The 21,397-nt window shown below is 43.6% G+C and overlaps 2 protein-coding genes across 2 annotated transcripts in view; one reads left to right on the plus strand and one right to left on the minus strand.

Annotated features, from left to right (window-relative positions):
* The window catches only part of CRAMP1 (cramped chromatin regulator homolog 1), a 45,908-nt gene extending 34,175 nt beyond the window's left edge, over window positions 1-11,733 (minus strand). Inside the window, exons 1-2 of the mRNA XM_058815795.1 lie at window positions 11,415-11,733; window positions 8,866-9,215 (exon numbers count right to left, since the gene is read on the minus strand). Coding sequence (XP_058671778.1) covers window positions 8,866-9,214 — 349 coding nt within the window. The 5' untranslated portion in view covers window position 9,215; window positions 11,415-11,733. The remainder of the gene's footprint in view (window positions 1-8,865; window positions 9,216-11,414) is intronic.
* Window positions 11,734-16,650: 4,917 nt separating this feature from the next.
* IFT140 (intraflagellar transport 140) overlaps window positions 16,651-21,397 on the plus strand; it is an 83,091-nt gene continuing 78,344 nt past the window's right edge. Inside the window, exon 1 of the mRNA XM_058816382.1 lies at window positions 16,651-16,718. The gene's annotated coding sequence lies outside the window, so the exon portion shown is untranslated. The remainder of the gene's footprint in view (window positions 16,719-21,397) is intronic.

Consider the following 21,397-nt stretch of genomic DNA (forward strand, 5'->3'; position numbering starts at 1 on the left):
GAATAAAATCTCAAAGTACAAAAAATGAGGGGAAGATTTCAATGGCTTATTTTTTTATTTCCAGAAGTATCACAAATAAGCAGGAATGTACCACAGCAGCCTCTACCAGGTAACCCTTGCTGATGCTTATATGCTGCTGAGCTCTGCAGTCACTGCCCTGCAGGCAGGGGGACCTCCTGAGCAGTGCTGAGCAGGGAGCTGACCAATGGAGCAAAGTGATGTCCATGAGGAAAATAGGCAGAACGGTGACATCCTTGTCTTTGGTTTGATGCTGCTGCCTCCGGAATAACTGCGGAGAGGGAAGGATTGAGAGATGTGGACTTTAGTTCACCACACAAGGACAGATGAGCATTTCCACAATCCGATCCACAGTGTATGATCCTCAGGGCACCACCTCTGACATGGCCCATCTAGTAAAACTTCAGCTATCCAGAGGACAGCAAGTCTCAACCCATTCTCCTTTCCCAAATCCTGCTGTGGCTTTCAGAAAAAGGCACAGAGGTATAATCTTGATTTGTCCCTTGATTGTCCCTTCGTCAGTTATCAGCATCCAAAAAACATGGAAAAAGAGCTATGAAGAAATGAGAATAATGCTGGGTAAAACTAAGAGAATTTGCTGTTTACTCAAGTAGGGACCTGGAAAGAAAACAGGATGGAAAATCTATAAACAATACACCATGCCTAGTTTGACACTATATATCAGAGTGCTAATCCAGAAACTAAGGTAAACTCCCCAAAATGCACTCTTTATTTTTTTTGTAAGAATATAAACATTCCCAGTAACTTATATTTCCAAAATAAATTATCTTCAATTTTATTTAAAAAAATTATTTAGGATTTGACAGCCCTTATTGATGCAGACATGTACTTAATAAAGCAGAAGACTTTTAACAATAAACTTTCATTGCTTATTTATAAAGAATGCTCCTTACACTTTCCTTACACTATTCTCCAGTTATTGGCCTTTACATTTTGTGTTTTACCTCATGATATAATTGCTTGCCTTAGCTTATTTGTTTATGCACCCAGTTTGTACAGTACAGTGGTCCCAATCGGTTTCCTTAACTTTTATATATATCAACATAATTCTCTCTTTCATATTTAGGCTTAAAACGTTAGTTATCTTTTCTCAAATTCATGAAGCAGGTTTTTTTTACCTGACAAAGCCACTGTTTATATACATACATACATACATATATATCTCATTCAAGAATCCAGAGATCCCACTTTCACAATTCTAACAGTATTTTTTTTAAAGTATCAGAAGAATCAGCTGTTACAGGCCCACCATGCTTTAGAGATTTAAAGACTTGTATGTAAATCTTAACAAGTCAGTTGTAATTTGAAAGTAATTCCTTTGGGCAACAAAATAATATTTTTTCCAAATCCTAGAGAAGGTGGTTTGCACAAGTAATGGAGAATATTTTGATTTCAAACTTGGAAGAGAACAGGATGTGTGAAAGCACATTTTTTTCATGCATACAATAAATATTTACTTGAAATAAAATGTGATATTGTGACTATTTCGGAGTTAATGTTTCTTTTATTTCTAGGGATGACTATTTGCCTCTTTTGAAAAAATTACTGTCTACCACAGGGAAGCATACAAGGCAAAACATGAAAAACCATTAGACATACAGAATAAAATGAATTTATAAACAGCTTCTCAAATAAACAGCTTCTTTACTTCCTAAAGTCTTCAGCCACTAATAAAATAATTGAAATTTAAGCCATTTAATTCTGGCACTCGTGAGGTAAATCCTTTAAAAAAAGAAAACCACAAGAAAAAAACTGATCACTTTTCCAGATGGCTGAGAAGAAACCCAACACAGACAGAACTGACACTTCCTCATTCTGCAAATGTGAGATTGGAATATCATAATTTGCACAGTAATGAAATACAAATCTTTGGTCAAGAAGGGGAAAAGTCAAACAAGTCAGTCCCCAAACTCAATCTCCAATCTCCTGTTGCTACCAGCTCCCAACACAGATGATGTCCTTTATCAGAAGACAGGTACAGGATTTCAGTCCAGAGTTACTATTCTTATCACAGATCCGTAACTACTGAGAAATCCTTCAGAGGAAGAACAAATGCAGGATTTGGGGATTTCATTTGTGTGCTGGGCAGTTGGTTTTTGTCTGGAGTTTCTGGGGGAGTTTTTCTTTTTTTTTAATACTTACTCAAGCAAATAAAATCCTAAGTAAGTTGCTTGAAGAACAGATCTTACCAAGGATTTTCTAAAGATTGTTCAGTACACTTGGTACACAAAGTTTTCCTTATTAAAAAGCATAAGAAGCTAAAGTGTCAGTGAAGATTTTATGCTCTCATTAGAATTTAAAGTTCAGTTTATGTTCATTTATATTTTAGTGGTAGGTAAAAGATGGACTGAAGAGTTCTAACGGACATGCTGAGGACTCCATGAATTCAACTTCTACAAAGAACACATAGTTCATAATTGATCATTTGTTCTTTTATGCACACTTACTATTCCACAAGACAAACTGTAGTCCTGGGAATTTTATGAGAATCTTTTTTGTTTAAAACTCTTTTATAAATGACCATCCAGACAATTGTTCAGAGTATTGTATACGAAGATGTAAAAACCTGAATATCCTGTCACCTCTACAGAGCTCTTACGTGTCGTTCAATTGTTTCAGGAACAAAGGCATTTGTTCTATCATTCCTTGGCATAAACTTTCTTACTGCTGTGCATGCTAATATTGATCATGAGGTTATCCCAATCCACCTTAGAGTATACTGAACCTTGGTATGGCAATGGAATGTACTATATTCTAAAAAAAATAACTATAGACCAGTTCAGGATAAAAGGCAAAAACAAGACCAGTCATACATCAATAAATTACCCCCCATAAATTCATTACTTCAATCTTACTGTATGCAATTCTTGTAACATACAGAACAGCTAATGAGCTTTCTTCCCCTCACTAATGACTGACGATTCTATTATTAATTCCCAATAATGGATGATTTAAAACTTCATCAATGCATTAAAACAAGGAGATCCCCTGAGGCCAGCTATACCATCACTGCTTCAGAATGCTGGGGAGAAGGAGGGGACTCACTCTTAACAACCTGCTGAGGTGTTTGTTCAATGTGAAATCATTTATAGAAAAGACAAGACAAAGACAAGCTGGACATTCTCCCACTGCCTACTCATCCTTCATCTCCCAGCCAGTGCCCCAGACATCCACATCATTACAGCTGTAACAACTCCTTCCCTTTGCTCCAGGTTTACCAGAGCACCAGCACTTGTGTACAAGGTACAAGGCCATCATTTGGATATGACTGCCAGCATTTTCCCTCAGCCTTCAACAGTTTGCAAAGACTCCAGGTTTTTGTACTCAGTATTTGAACTGCAATGCCCAACAAAATCATGGGTCAGAACACCAGTGTTCCAGAGAAACTTATTCCTTCCTTTTGTCCAGTGCTGTCTACCCATCTATATGTCCCATTATTAGAACATCATTTATCTGTGACTGGCATACTGCCATATCAAACTACATTCCCATGGAAAAAGCTGTCTCTAGTTCAAAGCAAAACATAAACACTTGCAAAAATTTATATAAAGATGTTTAAAAACTGCAGTTTCAGAATCTGATATGAAAATGACAAACAATGGAATACATGTTTATAATAGCAAACACTGATAGTATTAGGATCTCATACTGACTACTGCCACAACTTCTTCCTTCTAGGTAGCATCTCAGAATTTGCCTTTCAGTCTTCCACTGACAGCTCTTACAGGCCAGCTGATTTGTATCTTCTGTGACAGACTGCACACACACAGAAGCTGAATCCCCAGAGTAAATTCTCACTATATACACCCTTGTATCCCAACATACAGGCTGGATTATAGGCTTAGCTCACACCATCTTAACTTCTCCAGGAGTCACCAGTCACTGTAGGTGGAACATCCATTTGGGAATATCTCTATAAACAAGATGGGGCATTCACACTCTTGCTTGCTGCAGTTCAAATACCAAATGCAAGGACTAACTCACTCCCCAAAGGGTGGGATGCAAATGTCAACCTGTAACAGACAAGTTCCCCACAAGTCAAACTTCATCTTGCTAACTTTGTAACTAGAAAGGAAGTTTCCACCCTGCCTCCACAGGACACAGCATGGACACCTGAGAAGGGCAAGTCTAGAACAGCTTATGTCTTATGGCAGGGTTGTGCCATGAAGTGTTCTTGCTGGAATTAACATCCAGAGTTTGAAACACAGACTCAGAATATTCTGAGTTGGAAGGGACCCACAAGGACTATGGAGCCCACTCTTACATGAATGGCCTATACAGGAACTGAACCTGTGACCATGGCATTCTCAATACCATGCTCTAACCAACTCAGCTAATCTCAGGCTCAACTCCTAACTGTCCTACACAGACAATGGCAACCTGTCTTCTCCTGACTGCTAATAGTTAGAAAATTAGAGATAGCTGAATGTGCTAAAAGTATACGGAGTGTCAATTGTCAACCTGAGCCTTCTAACAAACCTATACTGAAGGTTTGCTTCTCTCTCCGGACAGGATCTGTTTAGTATACAATGTATCAAAGGCAGCACAATCTGAGCTAACCCAGAAGAGCAATAAAAAAACCCCCATGGTTTATTATACATTTGGTCACTCCTCCATCTCCTGTAAATCACTATTCTCTTGCTCTTCCTGAAGAAAACACCCATAACACTCAATATACAGTTCCACTTAACACTGTGGCCATGCAGCCTTGCAGGCAGGCATCTGTCAGAGCTCAGTACTGACTGCAGAGAGAAAGAAAATCCTCCTCTCGTGGCATGGGATGAGATACTGTGGAGTCCTGGTCCTGAGCCACTGCAAAAGGGAGGGAGGGAGAACTGTGTAAATGGCATGGCAAAGAATGAATCATGTCAGGGCAGCATAGAAGGAAGAGGTACTAAGTGCAAGTGAGAGGGACAGAATTAAGGAGAATGTCAGAACAATGGACTGTGCCAGTAGGTTTTAAACTTGGTTCATGTCTCAGTGAAATAATGCTGGAGGAGTAACATCTCAAATGATGGTTACAATATATTCTGCAACACATGAACTCAGGAAGTTACAATACAACACACTGTAAGCACATACATCAGGTTTTTTAGTATCTACATCCTCTCTACAGAAGACAGTAGTTGATTTAACCCACATGCTACCAAACATAAAACTGTGGCATGCTGAAACAAACCAGACTGCTTTTTAGCAAGTTCTATACCATGCCAAAAGATGGAACACTTTAATTCAACTAAGCTTTCAGCAAATAAGTCCTTTTTCAAAAAAGAACTGATTATTACCTCAAAACTAACACAAATACTTGTTTGAGACATTCTACACATTTTAGGAATAAATCCAGAACAGCATGAAAGACATCTTCAAGCTTCAGCTCATCACCATTAGGCTAGTCCTCCTGACTTCATTCTGCATTCAGAAAATGGATAAAAACACGAAAATGGCAATACTCTACTCTAGTTCAAGCTGCATCTACAGCACATTGTGGCCATGTATTCTGATATGCCTTTTACCAACGTGGTCACAACACACACACACATATTCCATCCACCCTGGCTTCATGGACCAAAGCCTCAAAACACACCTCAACACCTGTGCTCAGCAACCATGTGGCATACTGGTGTTTGAGAAGCAAACTCTCAAAAATGCCTCTTTTTCAGCAACCTTAACTTGGTCTGCATCTCCTGCCTCAACAGACCCCTGACTGGAACTCCCCCAATAAACTGTCTCAACACCACTAGTCCTTCAAGTTTCTGCTATGGTTTCATGCAAGTTACTTGACTTCCTTTCAAACCTTCATGCTTTAAAAGTCATCCATCAGTTGAGGTGTAGACTACAACCTTGAAAATACAATTAAAAGATGATGAACAGAGTACGATAATTATAAAAAAAAAGGCAGAGATTCAGATATTTGTGCAGAAAATTTGATAAACCTTCCCACAATTCCAAATGGATTGGCTCCTGAAGTGAAATAGTTTCCAAACTGTATTTTACTGTACTACTTCCTATGTAATTTCTGCCCTAAACTCAAAAGTGCACCTCAGTACATAAAAGGCAAGAGGCAGGATTCAAAGGTGCAATTAAAGAGTACATCAGGTCAATCTGACTATTAGCAGCATGTTTACACACTCCACGAGGCAGAACTTGGGAATTATTATGAGCAAACTTCCCAGAACCACAGTAAGATAAAGTTGAAAAGTCAGCAGCTGCTGAGTGGGCACACTCTTTTCACAGTTTACAGCCAAGTTTATCAATAATTTGTCTGCTACAATTAAGGGCCCTAAAAGCATGAATGTCAAAAGTAAAAAGGAATTTACAACACATAGAAAAAAAAATACTACTTTCAAAACTTTTCTGGAGACAAACCATCCCCTGCTGAGCAACCACAATTTGAAAGAAAGTAAGTGCATTGATCACACTCCTTAAAAATTGGGAAGTGAGAGTCTTCCTTTCAGAATACAGAGGTTCTAGAAGTAGAATCACTTCAATAAAATGTTAAGGGTTACACAGCATTATTGAATGCCTATCACAAAAACAAGTTTCTGGTTTCACTGGACCAAGCATAGGCGTGGTCTGGTCACTCCAGTTGGCCACTGTCAGAGTTACTTGTGCAGCCATCACCTTGACTTTGACATAAAGAATGCAAAAGCTTTCAGGTTCAGAGCTGATGCACTCCAGCTTTTCATCATTTTTATTCTTACAGACGGAGGAGAAAGTTAGTGGGACAGCTAAATGAAAGGATTTAAGTCCAATCTTTATTAGTCATCTCCACCTTTCCATTCATTCCCTATCAGAAGCTGGCTCTGTGAGACACTTCGCTCGGAACACAGAGCACTATGAATTCTGATCACAAGGCATTCCACTAGGGAGAATTTAGACAAGCCTGGAAAACCTCTCATTAGGCATCTGTGAACATAAAGAGCTCAAATTAGAAAGGATCCCGCTCTATGGCTCTGTTCTCCAAAATCTAACAATTATAATCTCCACCATATCAGAAAATCCAATCAATTGGACACATTCACACCAAATCTGGCAAGGCAGAGCTGTGGCTGGTCTTAAAATTGAAAAAGTGAAAGCACAGTCATAATTCTAGCACAGTCACTCCTGATGAATTTAAGAAGTTCTCCCAAACCTGACAACATAGTACAGTGATTGCAAGCACTATCCATGACTACTGAATTAATATTTTCTGCTCTGTATGTAATTTTCTTATGTTTGTTTTGGAATCTGAATTGCAAAAGTGAATGAAATTTCTTTTCCTATTGTCTGGATATTCTTAGTTAAAAATCATTCTGCTGCTCTGGAATTGGAAATAAATGTTCATGTACAAACACGAATATACACTTAACAAACACACATACTTGTTCACACATGTATGGACTTCCAAATCAATGGAATAATTTCAAATGGACATATTCAACTTGTGAATCACAGACAAGACATATTTCAAAGAAACACCTCCTCACATCCAATACTATTTACAATCCTGGAATTAATTATACATAGACAAAGCTAAACACTCCTGGGTATTCCATTTGTTTGTTTATTTGGTTTCGTGCAACTGGAAGAAAAATCACATAGGCCTTTCTGTTCTGTCCTCTACCACCACACAGAGCTTTCATTTAACATTGAAGAGATTAAAGAGGACTTACTAAGGTATTTAGAAATACTTTAGTCAATTATACCAAGTGTCAAGCAACTGAGTTCAAGAACCTTTTTCTGATATAACAATAACTAAACTATCCCAATTTGCACTGCTTTTTTAGTGCAACACAAAACAATCATAACCGTAATGCTTACTTAATGCCCAGCATGTGCACACTCCTGAGATGGACAAGAGGGAGGTAACCTCCAAGACAAATTTATGCAACATGGAGTTATACTTCAATTTAGCAGACAACAGTAAATTTCATTATTTTAAATGTTGATGCAATCTTTGAGTGCTGTTTTTCTCAAAAATTAACAGAAAATAACACTTGAGTTCTTTAGCACATGATATCCAAAATTAGGCTCAAGTACAGCTCAACTGCAGTGCTGAGATGTCATCAGTCACTGCTGAGCACACACAATAGCACCAAAATATTTAAATATCCCTGCTGCCTTCCAGCTATTCAAGTTAGAAACAGCACCAAACAAAAAAAGTCAAATTCTTGTCTCCAATGCTAAGTGGAAAAGCAGGTGTATGCATGTCTGTACCTACAGACCTTCAAATGTATACAAACCAATCTTAATAAAAACTCAAATCATATAGATGCTCAAACTGTTGTGAAACAGGACTCCCAATACCTTAGAAACAAATATGCCAATATGTGTATTTCATTGCTGTTTCCAAAATAATTATTTGGATAATAGAAATAACTGGGGGAAACCACCAATGTTTTGTGGGTGGGATTTTTTTCCCTATGTTAACTAGCACCCAGTGAATATTTTGTTACTATCCAAGAACAGAATTCAGAGTGCAGCCACTTGATTACACAGCTAGCTAGAGTCTGCCCTAATAAAAATAGAGGAATTTCCCAAAACTAAAGAGAGATGAAATAAAGACATTAAAGATTTGCTTCAATAATGTAGAATTTTTCCCTCCTCCACATAAATATCCAGACCCTCCATTTCTGGAAGTGCAGAGGACAGTGGGCAGCAGAGAAGCTGAAGCCTTGGGACACAAAGAAGATTTCAGCCATGAGAAACAAGCCCCGAAACACCTTCCCAAAACCAAACAAAAGATGGCATCTACAGAAAGAGAATGACATCCCACAGCCCCACAGGTGCCTCCCCTCTTTGCCATCCCCCTTCCCTGCATGTTTTTAGGGTGTCAAAACACAGTACCTTTGCCTTTCCCGGCAGTGCTGCTGCCTACCGAGGAGGATGCCTGGGAATCCTTCTTCAGTCTCTTGCTCTGAGGTCTGACACTGGACCTGAGAAAATGATGCTGGTCCTGGCTCTGGGAGGGCTGGAGAGAGGCAGGGGCCGGTGACAAGCTGGGGTTCGGTGGGGAGCTGCTGGTAGTGTTGCTGTTAATGATCTTCTCTTCTTTCTTTGTGCTGCTGCTGCCTGGAGCTGCCTCTCCTCCTCCTCCTGCCCCTTCTTCTTCCAGGGACTCCTCATCTCCTCCTGCTCTCTTGCCCAGCTTTTTCACCCCTTCCTCCCCACTGCTCTCTCCCAGTTTCACTGTCATCCTGCAGGGGAGGAGAGGGAGAAAAGAGGGGGGGAACACAGTCAGCCCAGGAAGCCCCCCGGGGAGGCAGAGAAACCCCTGGGCTGAGAGGGGAGAAGTTTAGCTGCAGAAATTCCTCTCAACATGGCCGCCGTTGTTTGTTACTAAATCCCCCTTCGTTTGCTGTCCCGACCCAACAACCTGTGCCGAGGTGGGAGGGGGAAAGCCCCGCCACAACCCCTCCCAAACCGGCCCAAACGGCAGCCAGGGGCCCCCGGTAGCCCCCCGTCTCTGTCCCGGAGGGCTCCGGGCCGCCTTTGGCCGAGAAATCGCCCGGCCAAACTCGGGCGTGTGGCAGCGCTCGCCAGCGCCGAAGGAGCGGTAGCCGCTGGGCCGGCGGAGCAGAGCAGAGCAGAGCGGGGAGTGCTGCTCCCCCATCCCATCCCACCCCATCCCATCCCACCGCACCCCTCCGCGGCTCCCGGGCCCAGGGCTCTCCTCTCTCCTCACCGCGGAGCCGCAGCCCGGCCCGCCGCGGGGGGGGGATCCATGCTCCTGGATGCGGCGGCGGCTTCTCCTCCTCTGTGTGTGTCTGGGGCTGGGACTGGCCGAGGCTCCCGAGGTTCCCGCTCCCCTCCGCCCCCACCCCGCACCTCCCCGCGCTCCTTTCCGCCGGGCAGCCCCGACCCCGCCGCCCCCGCCGACGGCAGCACCGTGGGCCGGGTCTGTTCTGTCACCGGGAACGGCCAGGGACTGGCTCCCCAGGCCAGCACTCCTGCCTGCCGCCTCTGCTGGGAGAGAATTAATACCACCCCATTTTTTCTCCTTTTTATATTTTTTTTTTTCCAATTTGGAGGTCAATAAACTTCAGATGCACCTACAGCGGTTGCGCACCCTTGCCTCGTTGCTCCTGACCATGCAGAGACCCTGGCCAAGCAGGGCAGCCCTGAAGCCTTGTGCCAAGGGAGCATCCCTGGGCCTTCAAAGCCATCTGTCAACTTTCAGACCTGACATTGGGACCAGTTGCTGGGATGACTACTTCTTGTGCGGACTTCACAAATCCTCTCAATTCTGAAGGCTTTTTTCAAATACTTGGAACAAAATGTCAGATATGGACACAAGCTTAAAGCATTAAATCACATTATCTGTTAAAACCCAACAACTGCTTTAGTTTTTCCTAAAGAGTGTAAAAATATTACTGACAGCGTATCTAAAAGAAGTCAACTTCCAAGAAAGAACCAGTTCAAATCAAGGAGCACTTGGGATGCAGCTACCTTGACACTATGGCAGGAGCCACCATCCAATTTCCCTCTAAAAGATAACAAACAAGAAAAGATATCCAACAAGAGGTGGAAATTCTGAATATGACAAACACTGGAATCACTACAGATTAGGCTGACACCAGGATAACAAGGTTCAAATTAACGAAAATGCATCAACATGATATGGCATACAAATTCATCAAGTTACTGCTTAAGAGTGGTATTCCTACTATTAAAATTATATTTTTCCGTCTAATTTTCAGCTAAAACACTGAATCCATCCAGAACTGTGTTGGGCAATGTTTCACTCCTTGAAAACGCCCAATAAACTGTTCTGAACTGTGGATCTAAGCTCACACTGAAATTTGGTTATTTAGTCACCCGACAGGTCCTTAGTTACAGACTGGTTCTTCACTCACCAAAACTTAGCGTTTCTAGTTATTTTGAGGACAGAAACATTTAATTCTAACAGCTTGTGCTCAAAAACTTTGCATAAGCAAGGCTTAAATAATTTCAAGCTTGGTTTTATTACTGCAAATTAAACGATGCACCCACCCACTGGCCCCCAACAATTAGGAGAGGGGAAACGAAGACACACTCCTTGGGGACAGCTCCTTACAGGACCCGAGTAGCACACCCCAGGATCTGCCCCACTTCTCAGCTGCTGGCTCCTTCCAGCATTCTGCCTAAGTCGGGCAGTTTCCCCGTTATAGCTGCTTTCTCCTTTCGTTTTCACCTTCTTCCTCCTTTCCCCTTTTCTCCTAAACTAAAAATTTCTTCAGCCTAGCTGCTTTAGTCGCCTACACCCTCGCGGCCGTCCCTCCGCTGCCTCCCGTAAGAGCCGCAGAGCCGCGTTCCCCAAGCGCGGCCGGCCCGGAGGGGCCAAGCGGGGCCGGGCCGGTCTCCCCAGGGCCGGGTGCGTCCCGCCCCGCAGGTTCCATCCCCCGCCCCTGCCTCACCTGCCGCATCAATGCCGTCACGCAGCCTCCGCGCTCCGGCTCCTCCGCCGGCGGCTGCCTCGGCTGCTCCGGCACCCACAGCTCCAGGCACCTCCGAGCTGCGCCCACACCCGCCAGCTCCGGAGGCGGCCGGCGCGGAGCCCAGCGGCCCTCCCAGGTTTGCTGGCGGCGGCAGCCCCGTTCGTGGCGGTGGGGCCGACCTCTTCCCCGGGCTACTCCGAAACCCAGCCGCGGTCCCAGCGCCGCCAGGCTCGGCCGGGCTCGGGACCGCGCTGGGCTCGGGCCGGGCCGGGGCTGCGGCGGTTCCGGTTCCTCCTCACCCTGCCCGGGCCGGGGGCGGGGCCGCGGCGCGCGGGCCCAGCTGAGAGCGCCGGCGCTCCCCGCCCCCCAAGCAACGCGCCCCATTGGCCGGGGTCGAGCGGGAGCGAGGCGGGGGCGGGGCCACGGCCCCAGCGCGAGCCAAACAAAGCGCGGCGCGGGGCGCGTGACGACAGCTCCGCGCGGAGGAAGAGGCGGTGGCGCGTGTCAGCTAGGCGTGGATCGAACCCCGAGATCTGGCCGCTGATTGGCTGAAAGAAAAGCCAATGGAGAGGCATCTAGCCGAGCCCTTTGGAGCGGGCCCGGCTCCATTGCTCACGGAGCGGGTGGTTCCTGTGCCGCGCAGTGCCTGCGGCCGCCGCGCGGGGGCGCTGCAGCTCCGCCCGGGGCTCTCCGCCGGCCCGCGGAGCCGGGGCTCGCTGCCCGCTGACACCGCACCCGCGCCCGTAACGCTTGTGAAAATGCACGTATTTTATGATTGGCTTTTCGCAAATATTAAAATGAATATGTGTTGTATTAGAAAATAATGCTGTATTAATTTTCTTAAGTACTGTGTTAAATATAGTTTTAGGTTATAAAAATTGTTAAAATAGAAACGATGCTATGTAAGATGCTTTGTTTAACAGAAAGGGCTTGCAGCGAGATAGCAGACACAGCACACCTAGATCTTTCAGAGAAAGGGAATGTATTGCCTTCTCATCAGAAGAAACGAACTTCTTCCCGGCTTGGAGGCGCTGTTAGGATTAGAAGGAAGAAGCTGACACTGACCAGACAGAATCCTGTGTTTGAATGGAATTTATGCATCATGTATGAAGTGTATGAATATGCAACGGGCTATTGTTCTTAAGGGTTAATCCTTTGTTAACGGGTGTCCTTTTTTGGGCTCGTGATGCCCAGAAAAAGGTACCCTGACGTCCGTAACTCTTTGTTTTTATTGTCTCATATTGTCTTAATTCAATTTGTCCAAATTGTTATTACTCTAATTGCGTTACTATTTTTATAACCGTTTTATTACTATTAAACTTTAAAAATTTTAAAAACAAGTGATTGGCGTTTTTCACACCGCTGACTCGCTCCCTTCGCCGGGACCCCCAGGAAAGCCGAGGGGCCGCTCTCCCTGGGGCAACTGGGACGTTCATGGGCTGCATTTGCTGCTGGGCGTTCTTCTTTTCGCAGTGGGTGCTCCTTGATGTGGGCTGATACTTCTATGTGGTGAATTCACGTTAACAGCTAAGCAGGATAATTTTAAAAAAATCTTATAACTGATGCTGCATGAGATACTTTTCCCTTAATAATGTGTCTGTGGAAAGAATATTAGATCATTCTCTCTTTTGAATCTTTATAATTTTCACAGCAGGAAAGGGTGCCTTAGTCCTCTTCCAAGGAAAATCTTTGTAAGCTTAGAAATAAAGTCATAAGTAGTTAAACCTCATGGTGGTGTCCAAATTCTGGAAAATTTGGCTCCCTTGGAGTATGTTGCAAGTAATTATCTATGATGGTAGAAACGTAACATGTCTTGAGCACTGTTATCACCTGTAAATATGCCGTAAAGTGTATTTGTGAGTAACCAAGTGGACTGCTCTAAATGGAATTTGTTAAAAAAAGTTTGTCTCCAGTGCCGAGCTTTGCGTTTAAATCTACATCTTAATTGTTTGGGGTTTTTTTAAGAAAATATTTTCCAATTTTGTTATAATCTTGCACAAGATCATGTAGTTTATTTTTTCTCCTTGGCCACAACCAAATTCAGCAATACTGTTAGGAAATGGATTCTGCATCTCCACTACCATTGTGATAAATAGGTATGATTCGTGCTGATAAAAATTGAAACAGTAATCAATATTGATACAGTAATTAATATTTGAGAATAATAAATAGTTAAAAAGTTGTAATGCCAAAGAAGAGAGGGAAGGGAGGGGCTCCACCCCCCACACCCCCCCCCTTTCTCAGCAGATGTTTTCAAGGATCACAAGAAAGAAGCTGAAGATACAGTTGCTAAAAATGAGCAAGAACCCGGTTGGGTCCCAAGAAAATGCTAATTATAAGGGACTTATTGCCTTGATATGTAGATGCAGTGATACATTAGTCTTAGCTTACATTGTACTGGCTTGGTGCGCATGTGTAACCCAAAAGTGAATTAAAAAACAACGAAGAAGACTACAGGGCCTTCATCAGTGATGACCCCCAAAGACTTTTGTGTGACCACCAAACCAAGTGATGACGCATGCGTGATAAAAGTAGTAATGAAGGCAGAGACAGAAAAGTGACGAACCGAAAATAGGAAGAAATAGAATTGACACATAGCATATAAAAGGTGACTTTTACTTAACAAGCTTGTACGTGAAGTAGCAAAAGTCATTGAACTCAGCCCTCCGTACCCCGCAGTTGTTTTTGCTTATGCGCTATTATTAGAACCAAGTTATCCCTTATTTTAATAGAATTATATTGTATCCAATTTTATATTTTTTATTTTGACTATTCAATTAAAATTGTTACTACTTTTAATATTGTTTAACTTTTTTATGATAAGATAATTAAGCAAACATAACACCATGTATTTCCATAGTGCTTTGCAGAGAGATGTGCAGTTATGTTCAGCTCTCCAGATGAAGGTTTCCATTCTCTGTATGTAAATAACTTTCCATGCTTGAATGGCCTCATTGCCTCCAGTGGACTGTTAAGGGGTGAAATTGCTCATGTGTCTAAATGTTTGTGAGAGAAAAGCTGACTGGAAAGGAGTTGGACAAGAGCTGAGAGGCAGGGGGTAGGGTGAGACGCCAAAAGACACTTGAGCTTCCATTTGTTCAGTTTTGATCATGGCCCTTCCTCGCAATTCTGGTTTTACAGACCTGCACAGCTACAAAATGCAAATAATCTTCCAGTGTTTGTTGTCACGGTTTTCTAGGCCAGGCAAGAACATTAACTTGGATTTGTCCCACATCCTGTGTATTTTAAAGTATGAATAGCAAATTGCATTTTGACTAGAAAATAGAGCAAGCAATGCAGAACTGTTCAGCAGAAGGACAAAGTTAATACTTTACATTTGTTATTTTTTTAAAATTTTGAATCTAATGTGCATGATCATTGCAAATTATAACATGGAAGTACTTTTTCCAAAGATCCTATGTGTAAAAGTCACCAATATAGTGAATGTTCTGTATTTTCCTTTTAGATTACTTAGAAGCTAGCAGATTTCATTAATAATTTATTTATTCTTAAAAGGCTCTGAAATTGTTTATTCTGGCAGACAATAATGGATGATCTTTGTGTTTCTAAAGCAGTTCTTTCCCGTGCATGTAAGAGGATTTAAATGGAAGGACAGACTGCTATTGTTAATCCCATATTGATTACAGAATAAGGAAGCACCTAGTCATGCAACTTTGTTTTCTTCTTGGGGTGTGAGGTCAAGCCCTTAGGGGAAGGGAGGAAATGGGCTGTGAGCAACTGCACTACTGCAGCCAGTCCTGGGACTTAAGGGATTTGGAGCTGTCTTTTATGATACCAGGGACTTGGAACTAAATGATTTTTAAAGCCTCTTTCAACCCAAACCAATCTGTGGTTATGTGACTTTATGAGTAGAAGGGAAGATGTTAAGATCATAGGAGTCCACATTCACTTGTCTATTTATCATAGAAACAGGGCTTCTCTGTTGAATATTGAAGGGCAGGAAAACTTAATGCCCTACTTAAGCCTGCACAAGTAGGAATATGTAATTTAGTTATTGGGAAAAATATTGTGCAACATTGAAACCAGCCAATTCTGAGAGCTGCAAAGTGTTCACTTGAACAGAGACTCAAGTGGGTTGTTCAGACTATTTTTATTCCAGCCCAGAAAGGGATGACAGACTAGATGATTTTTTGAAGTTTCAGCTGGGTGTATGTTTTTGACTTGAGTGTATCATGTAGTTGCAGTAGTTTCCATGACAACTTGGTTATCTAAGACAGCAAGGCATCTGCACGTGGTCTGCTCAAATCTTGAACTTCTAATCTGGTGAACTCAAGGCTACAGTGAGAACGATTGGCTGGGCAGAGGCAAGGGATGAATTTCTGACTCGGGGATTGGCATCTGAGTGAGCCAACTGGGCTATTGCATGTTCAAGGAATCCACCACGAAGAGATGCCATAAATGATTGTTAGAGCTGATGCCTTGTAGAGAGAGAAGATATAAAACTCCAGGAAACAGGACTTTGTCAGTTCTGCTGCTCTGGTCTATGGGAGTTGCTGGCATGTAACAAGGTCTAAAGCCAGTGTTTTGCCTCTCTACCTGAATGTTGCCCATAATTCTACCGATATACAGTGTGTTTCAATGTACTGTGTGTCTTTCACTGTGTACTTTTTTTCTACTTGCTACCAAATCAGAGTTTTTTTTTTTTTTTTTTTTTTTTTTTTTTTTTTTTTTTATTTTGTGGGGTGTTTTTGGGGTTTTTTTTTGGTGCTGTTGTTGTTTTTTTGTGGTTTTTTTTTTTTTTTTTTCTTTCAAATACGCAGAGTCCCTGCGTATTTGGGAAAGGAAACTTATAAACACCACATAAATGACACATTACACATGGCCAGTCAACCTCGAAATATACAGGAGCTGCTTGTTGTAGCTGTACCAGGTGTGGCTGCTTTTCATCAGCTTGCACTGAAGTGTTGAGACTTCAGAGGAATTACAAATGACTATGGGTAGGGCAGTGCTGTGAGGATTTGGTCTTGAATTTTTTCAGCCCTTTTGAAGGTGTCAGGCAAGCCTGGCTCTTCGGGCTGGCTGCAGGCCCGATGGGGGCGGGAGCCGGGCATGGAGCTGGGCTGTACCTGGTGCTGAGCGGTGTGGGGTGGTAGGAGGGCTTCACGGGTTATCTTCATTTGAAAGACATAGTCGTTAAGTTAAAAGCTTTCCCCCCCAAAACTCTGAAAGAGCCGCTGAGCTCCGGGCGGTACACTTCAATATGGTTACGATATACATTTCTATATCGCGGAGGTTCAGCTGGGTCACACTCCGTCACAGCAGGTGCTTGATAGCGTTGGGGATCGGGAGGGTTTGGGGAAGGATCTCGATTTTCAGGACGGCGGCACAGTCCATCACCTGCGCCAGAAAATACTCCTCACAGGCCAAGCCACCAAACCCCGAAGACGCCTCTGAGACCGTCGGGGACAGCGCAGCGGGACGGCCGCCGAACGCGCTGTGCTCGTCAATTTCCGCCACTCTTCGTGTGCCGCCGAATGGCTTCGGCCGTTCCCGTCACTCCTCGGCTCGACTCGGCTATTTCCGCTCCCGACTCTCCCCGTTGTCGGGGTAACGCAAAGCATCGCGGAGTGCGGCCTGCGGCGGGGCCGGTGAGCGCGGCGGCGGGGGAGAGCGGGGAGAGCGGGCTCTACCCGCAGCAGCCCGCGGCGTGTCGGCCGGCTCTTCATGGTTGTATCTGGGCCCGGCCCGCGACAGAGGGGTTGATCGCGGTCAGCCGGAGGTAAGGGGCGCTTGAGCTGCTGGCGGCGGGGGCGGCCGAATCCACCCGCGGGCGAGAATGTGGTGGCGCGGCCCGCGTGTTTGTCTTCTCGGAGCCGTGGAGTTTGTGGAGCCCCTTGTTCTGTGCCGGCGAGTGGCGATCATGGCCCGGACGGGGGACACGCGCAGGGTTCGGTCCGCTCCAGGAGCTGCCCACGGCAGCAGCAGCCTGGGCTCTACCTGGCACAGGCTCCCCACCCCTTCTCCCTCTGTGCGGGTGCGGGATTCAACCGGGTTTTTGCTTCATCTGTTTTACTGGTTAGAAAAGATTGTACATAGTCATTAGCCATCTTTTTGTAGCACAGAGCAGTTTTGTATTATCTTTTTTTTTTTTTTTTTTTTTTTCCTGGCGCTGGCTCTTTTAAACAATTTCAAATTTTACAACCAGCATTTCTCATAGGTAGAGGTTAAAGGAAGGGCCTTTGCTTTGGGAGCCTTGCCAGAGAATCTTGTTAAGGCAACTTGGACAGAGACCCCTTTCACCATTTGTGTGGTGACTGGGAGGCCGGTGAGTCCTCAGCTCCACAGGTACAGCAAACCAAGTTGCTGTCAACCTCGATGAAATGTGCTGATAACACTGTGACAGAACATAAAAGCAGCTTTTAAAGCACTGTCCCCAAAGACAGAATAGCATATATTTTTTTTTTCCTGATCGTTGATATTATTTTGTGAAATATGTGCCGGTGTTCTGGCTCGCTGCTGTCATTTGCAGTCGTTGATGTTGTCTGCAGTGTAGTGCAGTGTTGTCTGTAGGGTGCAGTTGCAGTGCAAGCCGCAGGTTGAGCTTTGGGTGGCCAGAGCAAGAGGCTGTGAACTGCCGGCTGCATAACGCAGGGCATGGGGACCTGTGGCCCAGCCAGGGACACTCAGAGGCACTCAGCAGCAGCTGACAAGCCCCAGACCTTCCCTGCCCTTAAACTGAAAGGGTGTAAAAGCCCGGGGGATCCTTTGTTTGACATTCCTCCTTGGAATTACCAGTTTGAGCTGTAATTTTGTTATTGCACCAAAATGAAATTATTTTAATGATCCAGACATCTGAGACTGCTATGAGAAGGCTGTGGTTGAGCTGGTAAGGAAAGCTGGTTTGACTGTGGAGGTGTAGCTGCACAGGGGCCTTGGTCCCCGCTCAGGCACTGTGAGAGTGATTGTCAGGGTGGCTTCTGGATGGCTGGACAAGGAAGTTGTCTTAAAAAGAACTTCGTGGGATCTTGTAAGAAAGATGGATACAGACTTCTTACCAGGGCATGTATTGACAGGATGAAGAACTAATGGTTTAAACTGGCAGAAGAAGTTTTATTGTGAGAAGAAAAGTTTTATTGTGAAGGTGCTGAGGCCCTGGCACAGGGTGCCCAGAGAAGCTGTGGCTGCCCTCAGATCCCTGAAGTGTCCAAGGCCAGGTTGGCCAGGGTTTGGAGCAGCCTGGGATAGTGTGAGGAGTCTCTGCCCATGGCAGGGGTTGGAACTGGATGAGCTTAAGGTCCCTTCCAAACCATGCTGAGATTCCATGAGGTCTAACCATTTTTAAGAATTGCCTGTGGGCTGTTTCAAAAGTGTCTGTCAGATGTATCTAATTTGATCTTTGAGATCAAGTGTGGGAGCTTGTTCATGTTCTATTCTAAAATACAAAATGGTTAACTTTTTCAGAAATTTTTTTTTTTTGAAACCTTGGAAAAATAGAACATGCCGGATAGTTTGTCGAGGTGGTGTTACTTGGTTTTCTTTTTATTTTTTGAAGACTTTTTTGAAGAGACAGCTGTCAAAGCTACAGTTTAAATACATGAGCTAGTAGTAATATGTGAGTAATGAACTCCCAAGATCATAGCAAGAAAATGAATATTGGTTCAAATATTTTTACACCATTGAGTAATCCACTTATGTAAGCCATTTATTTATTTGTGTGTAGCAGTCTGCTGCACAGCTCTGTGTAGTTACTCTGATGGTGAAGAGTATTTTATATTTGGGGTTGTCCATAATTTACCCAACAGTATCACTGAGTCTTGTTTTAGTAAGTGCCAGTCTGCCATTTTAAATTTACACAGTTTTGGTTGAAAATTTTTTCTTGCTGTCTGTTAATTCCAAAAGTTAAATTAATGAATTGAACAAGAGATGCAGTTTGGAAGCTTGATAAACTTACTTCTGTCATTGAATGGGACTGAAATATCTGAATAATAATAAGTAATATTAATAAATACAGATGCAAGGAACAACTAAAAGTAGAAAATGGTGTCTATAGAGAAGACATTACAACTGTATGGCTTGATAAAACTGTTATTTTATATGAAATGTAGCTTTGTTTTCATTTAGACATCTTACATTTTTGTTTTAATCTGAAGTGAAATTCTTTATTATTTCAAATTTTGAGCCCATCTAAAGCTTATAGTCAAATATGGACTAAATCCTTCCTCTCTTAGAGGAAAATGAAACAGATAAAATAAGGAGTAAAGCAGTAGTATGGGCACAGAATTCTGGAACAGTACTGGAGATGTAAGAAAACTTTTAAAATACATGAAATCAAGATGAAAAACACTCCAAATTTTATTTGAATGGTTGTTAGTTGTTTTTTGGGTTTTTTTGAGTGGTGATAAAACTGGACCATGCAATGCCACTTTGGGAATGCTGAGGATTTTGAAGGATTGTACAGATAAAAGTGCGTGGATCTTGTTGGAAGATGAAATGGCTTGTCCTTAGGGTGACTGCTCTTGTCTGCTCTCATATCCAGTAGTTGTTGTTGTTCCTTGTATGTGTCAGCGGCAAGATACAGAACTCCCAATTTACTGAACAGAGTTGCCTACCTTCCTAAATTAAGTGCCTGGCAAATTAGTTATTTGAGGCACTGACAGAAGATTTAAAGAAAAGAGACCTTAAGAGTCTGTTGATGCCCATTTTACATGCTGGTGGCTCACTGCTGAGCATGTGTGTGCCTGTGGATTCTGAACTCATGGTTTACCTGTGCAGAAGAAAACATCTCTTCCCCTTAAGTGTCACAGAAGTCTTTTAAACATTTCATGCTTGGGGGCTTTTTTGTGTGTATGTTCATTTGTGTTGCTTTCTTGGGGATCTTGTTTTGTTTTTCACCGGGTCCTGGCAGGATTCTGCAGCTGGGGAGGAGTAATCCCATGGACGAGTCCAGGCTGGGGACTGCCCTGCTAGGCAGCATCTCTGTGGAGAAGGACCTGGGGGTCACCAGCTGTCCTTGACCAGCTGTGTGCCCTGGGGCCACGATTGGTGGATGCTGGGGTGGGTGAGGAAAGGCAGTGTTAGTGGGCTGGGGAGGGGATCCTGCCCCTCTCTTCAGCCCTGGTGAAGCACATCTGGAGCACTGTGTCCAGTTCTGGGAGCTGGGCCTGTTGAGCCTTGAGAAGAGACAGCTGAGAGGGGACCTCATCCCTGTCTGACCTCATCCCTGTCTGTCAGTGTCTGCAGGAAAAGCTCAGGAGAATGGACCAGGCTGTGCTCCATGGGGCTCAGCAGTGGCTCTAGAGGCAATGGGCAGAAACTGGAACATGGGAAGTTTCATCTAAATATCTTTACTGTGTGGCTGATTAAGCACTGAATAGGCTGCCCCAGAGAGGATGTGAAGTCTCCCTCATTGGGGATATCCAGAATTGTCTGGACACAATCCTATGCCATGTGCTCTGGGAAGACGTTGCTTGTGCAGGGAGGCTGGGCCAGTTGACCCACTGAACTCTATGACTCACTGATTATTTGAGGAATTTGAGGTGTTTCGGTCCAGCTGGTTTTGTTTTGAAACTGAGCTGACTGGATCCCATGACACAAATCCAAAGACCATTTCTGTGTATAAATTATTACAAGTTATTACTGATGCCCTTGATTTCTGACCCACAACACTGAAAAGGGTTTGGTTCTCATGTTCTTTACTGTGCAACATCAGCACTTACTTTTTTCATTCAAATGTTGGTAACAGTTCCAATATCAATAGCAGATAGTGTGATTTCAACAGTACAAGCTCTGCAGTGGTGACAACTGTTGAAACTTACTTTGAAAGCTGAGACATGAGACTTAACATAAAAGAGTTCAGTTTGTACATTAATTAACATCTATGGAAATGAAGCTGCTGGAAGTAGCTTTCTGGTAAATACTGAGTTATTTCAGAGTCCTTTGAAGTAGGCCAGCACAAGCCACTGGTGAGAGACTTGGTACTGGCTTATGCACACTGGGACTCT

Source organism: Ammospiza caudacuta, chromosome 17 (genome assembly GCF_027887145.1).
Source record: "Ammospiza caudacuta isolate bAmmCau1 chromosome 17, bAmmCau1.pri, whole genome shotgun sequence".
NCBI lineage: Eukaryota > Metazoa > Chordata > Aves > Passeriformes > Passerellidae > Ammospiza > Ammospiza caudacuta.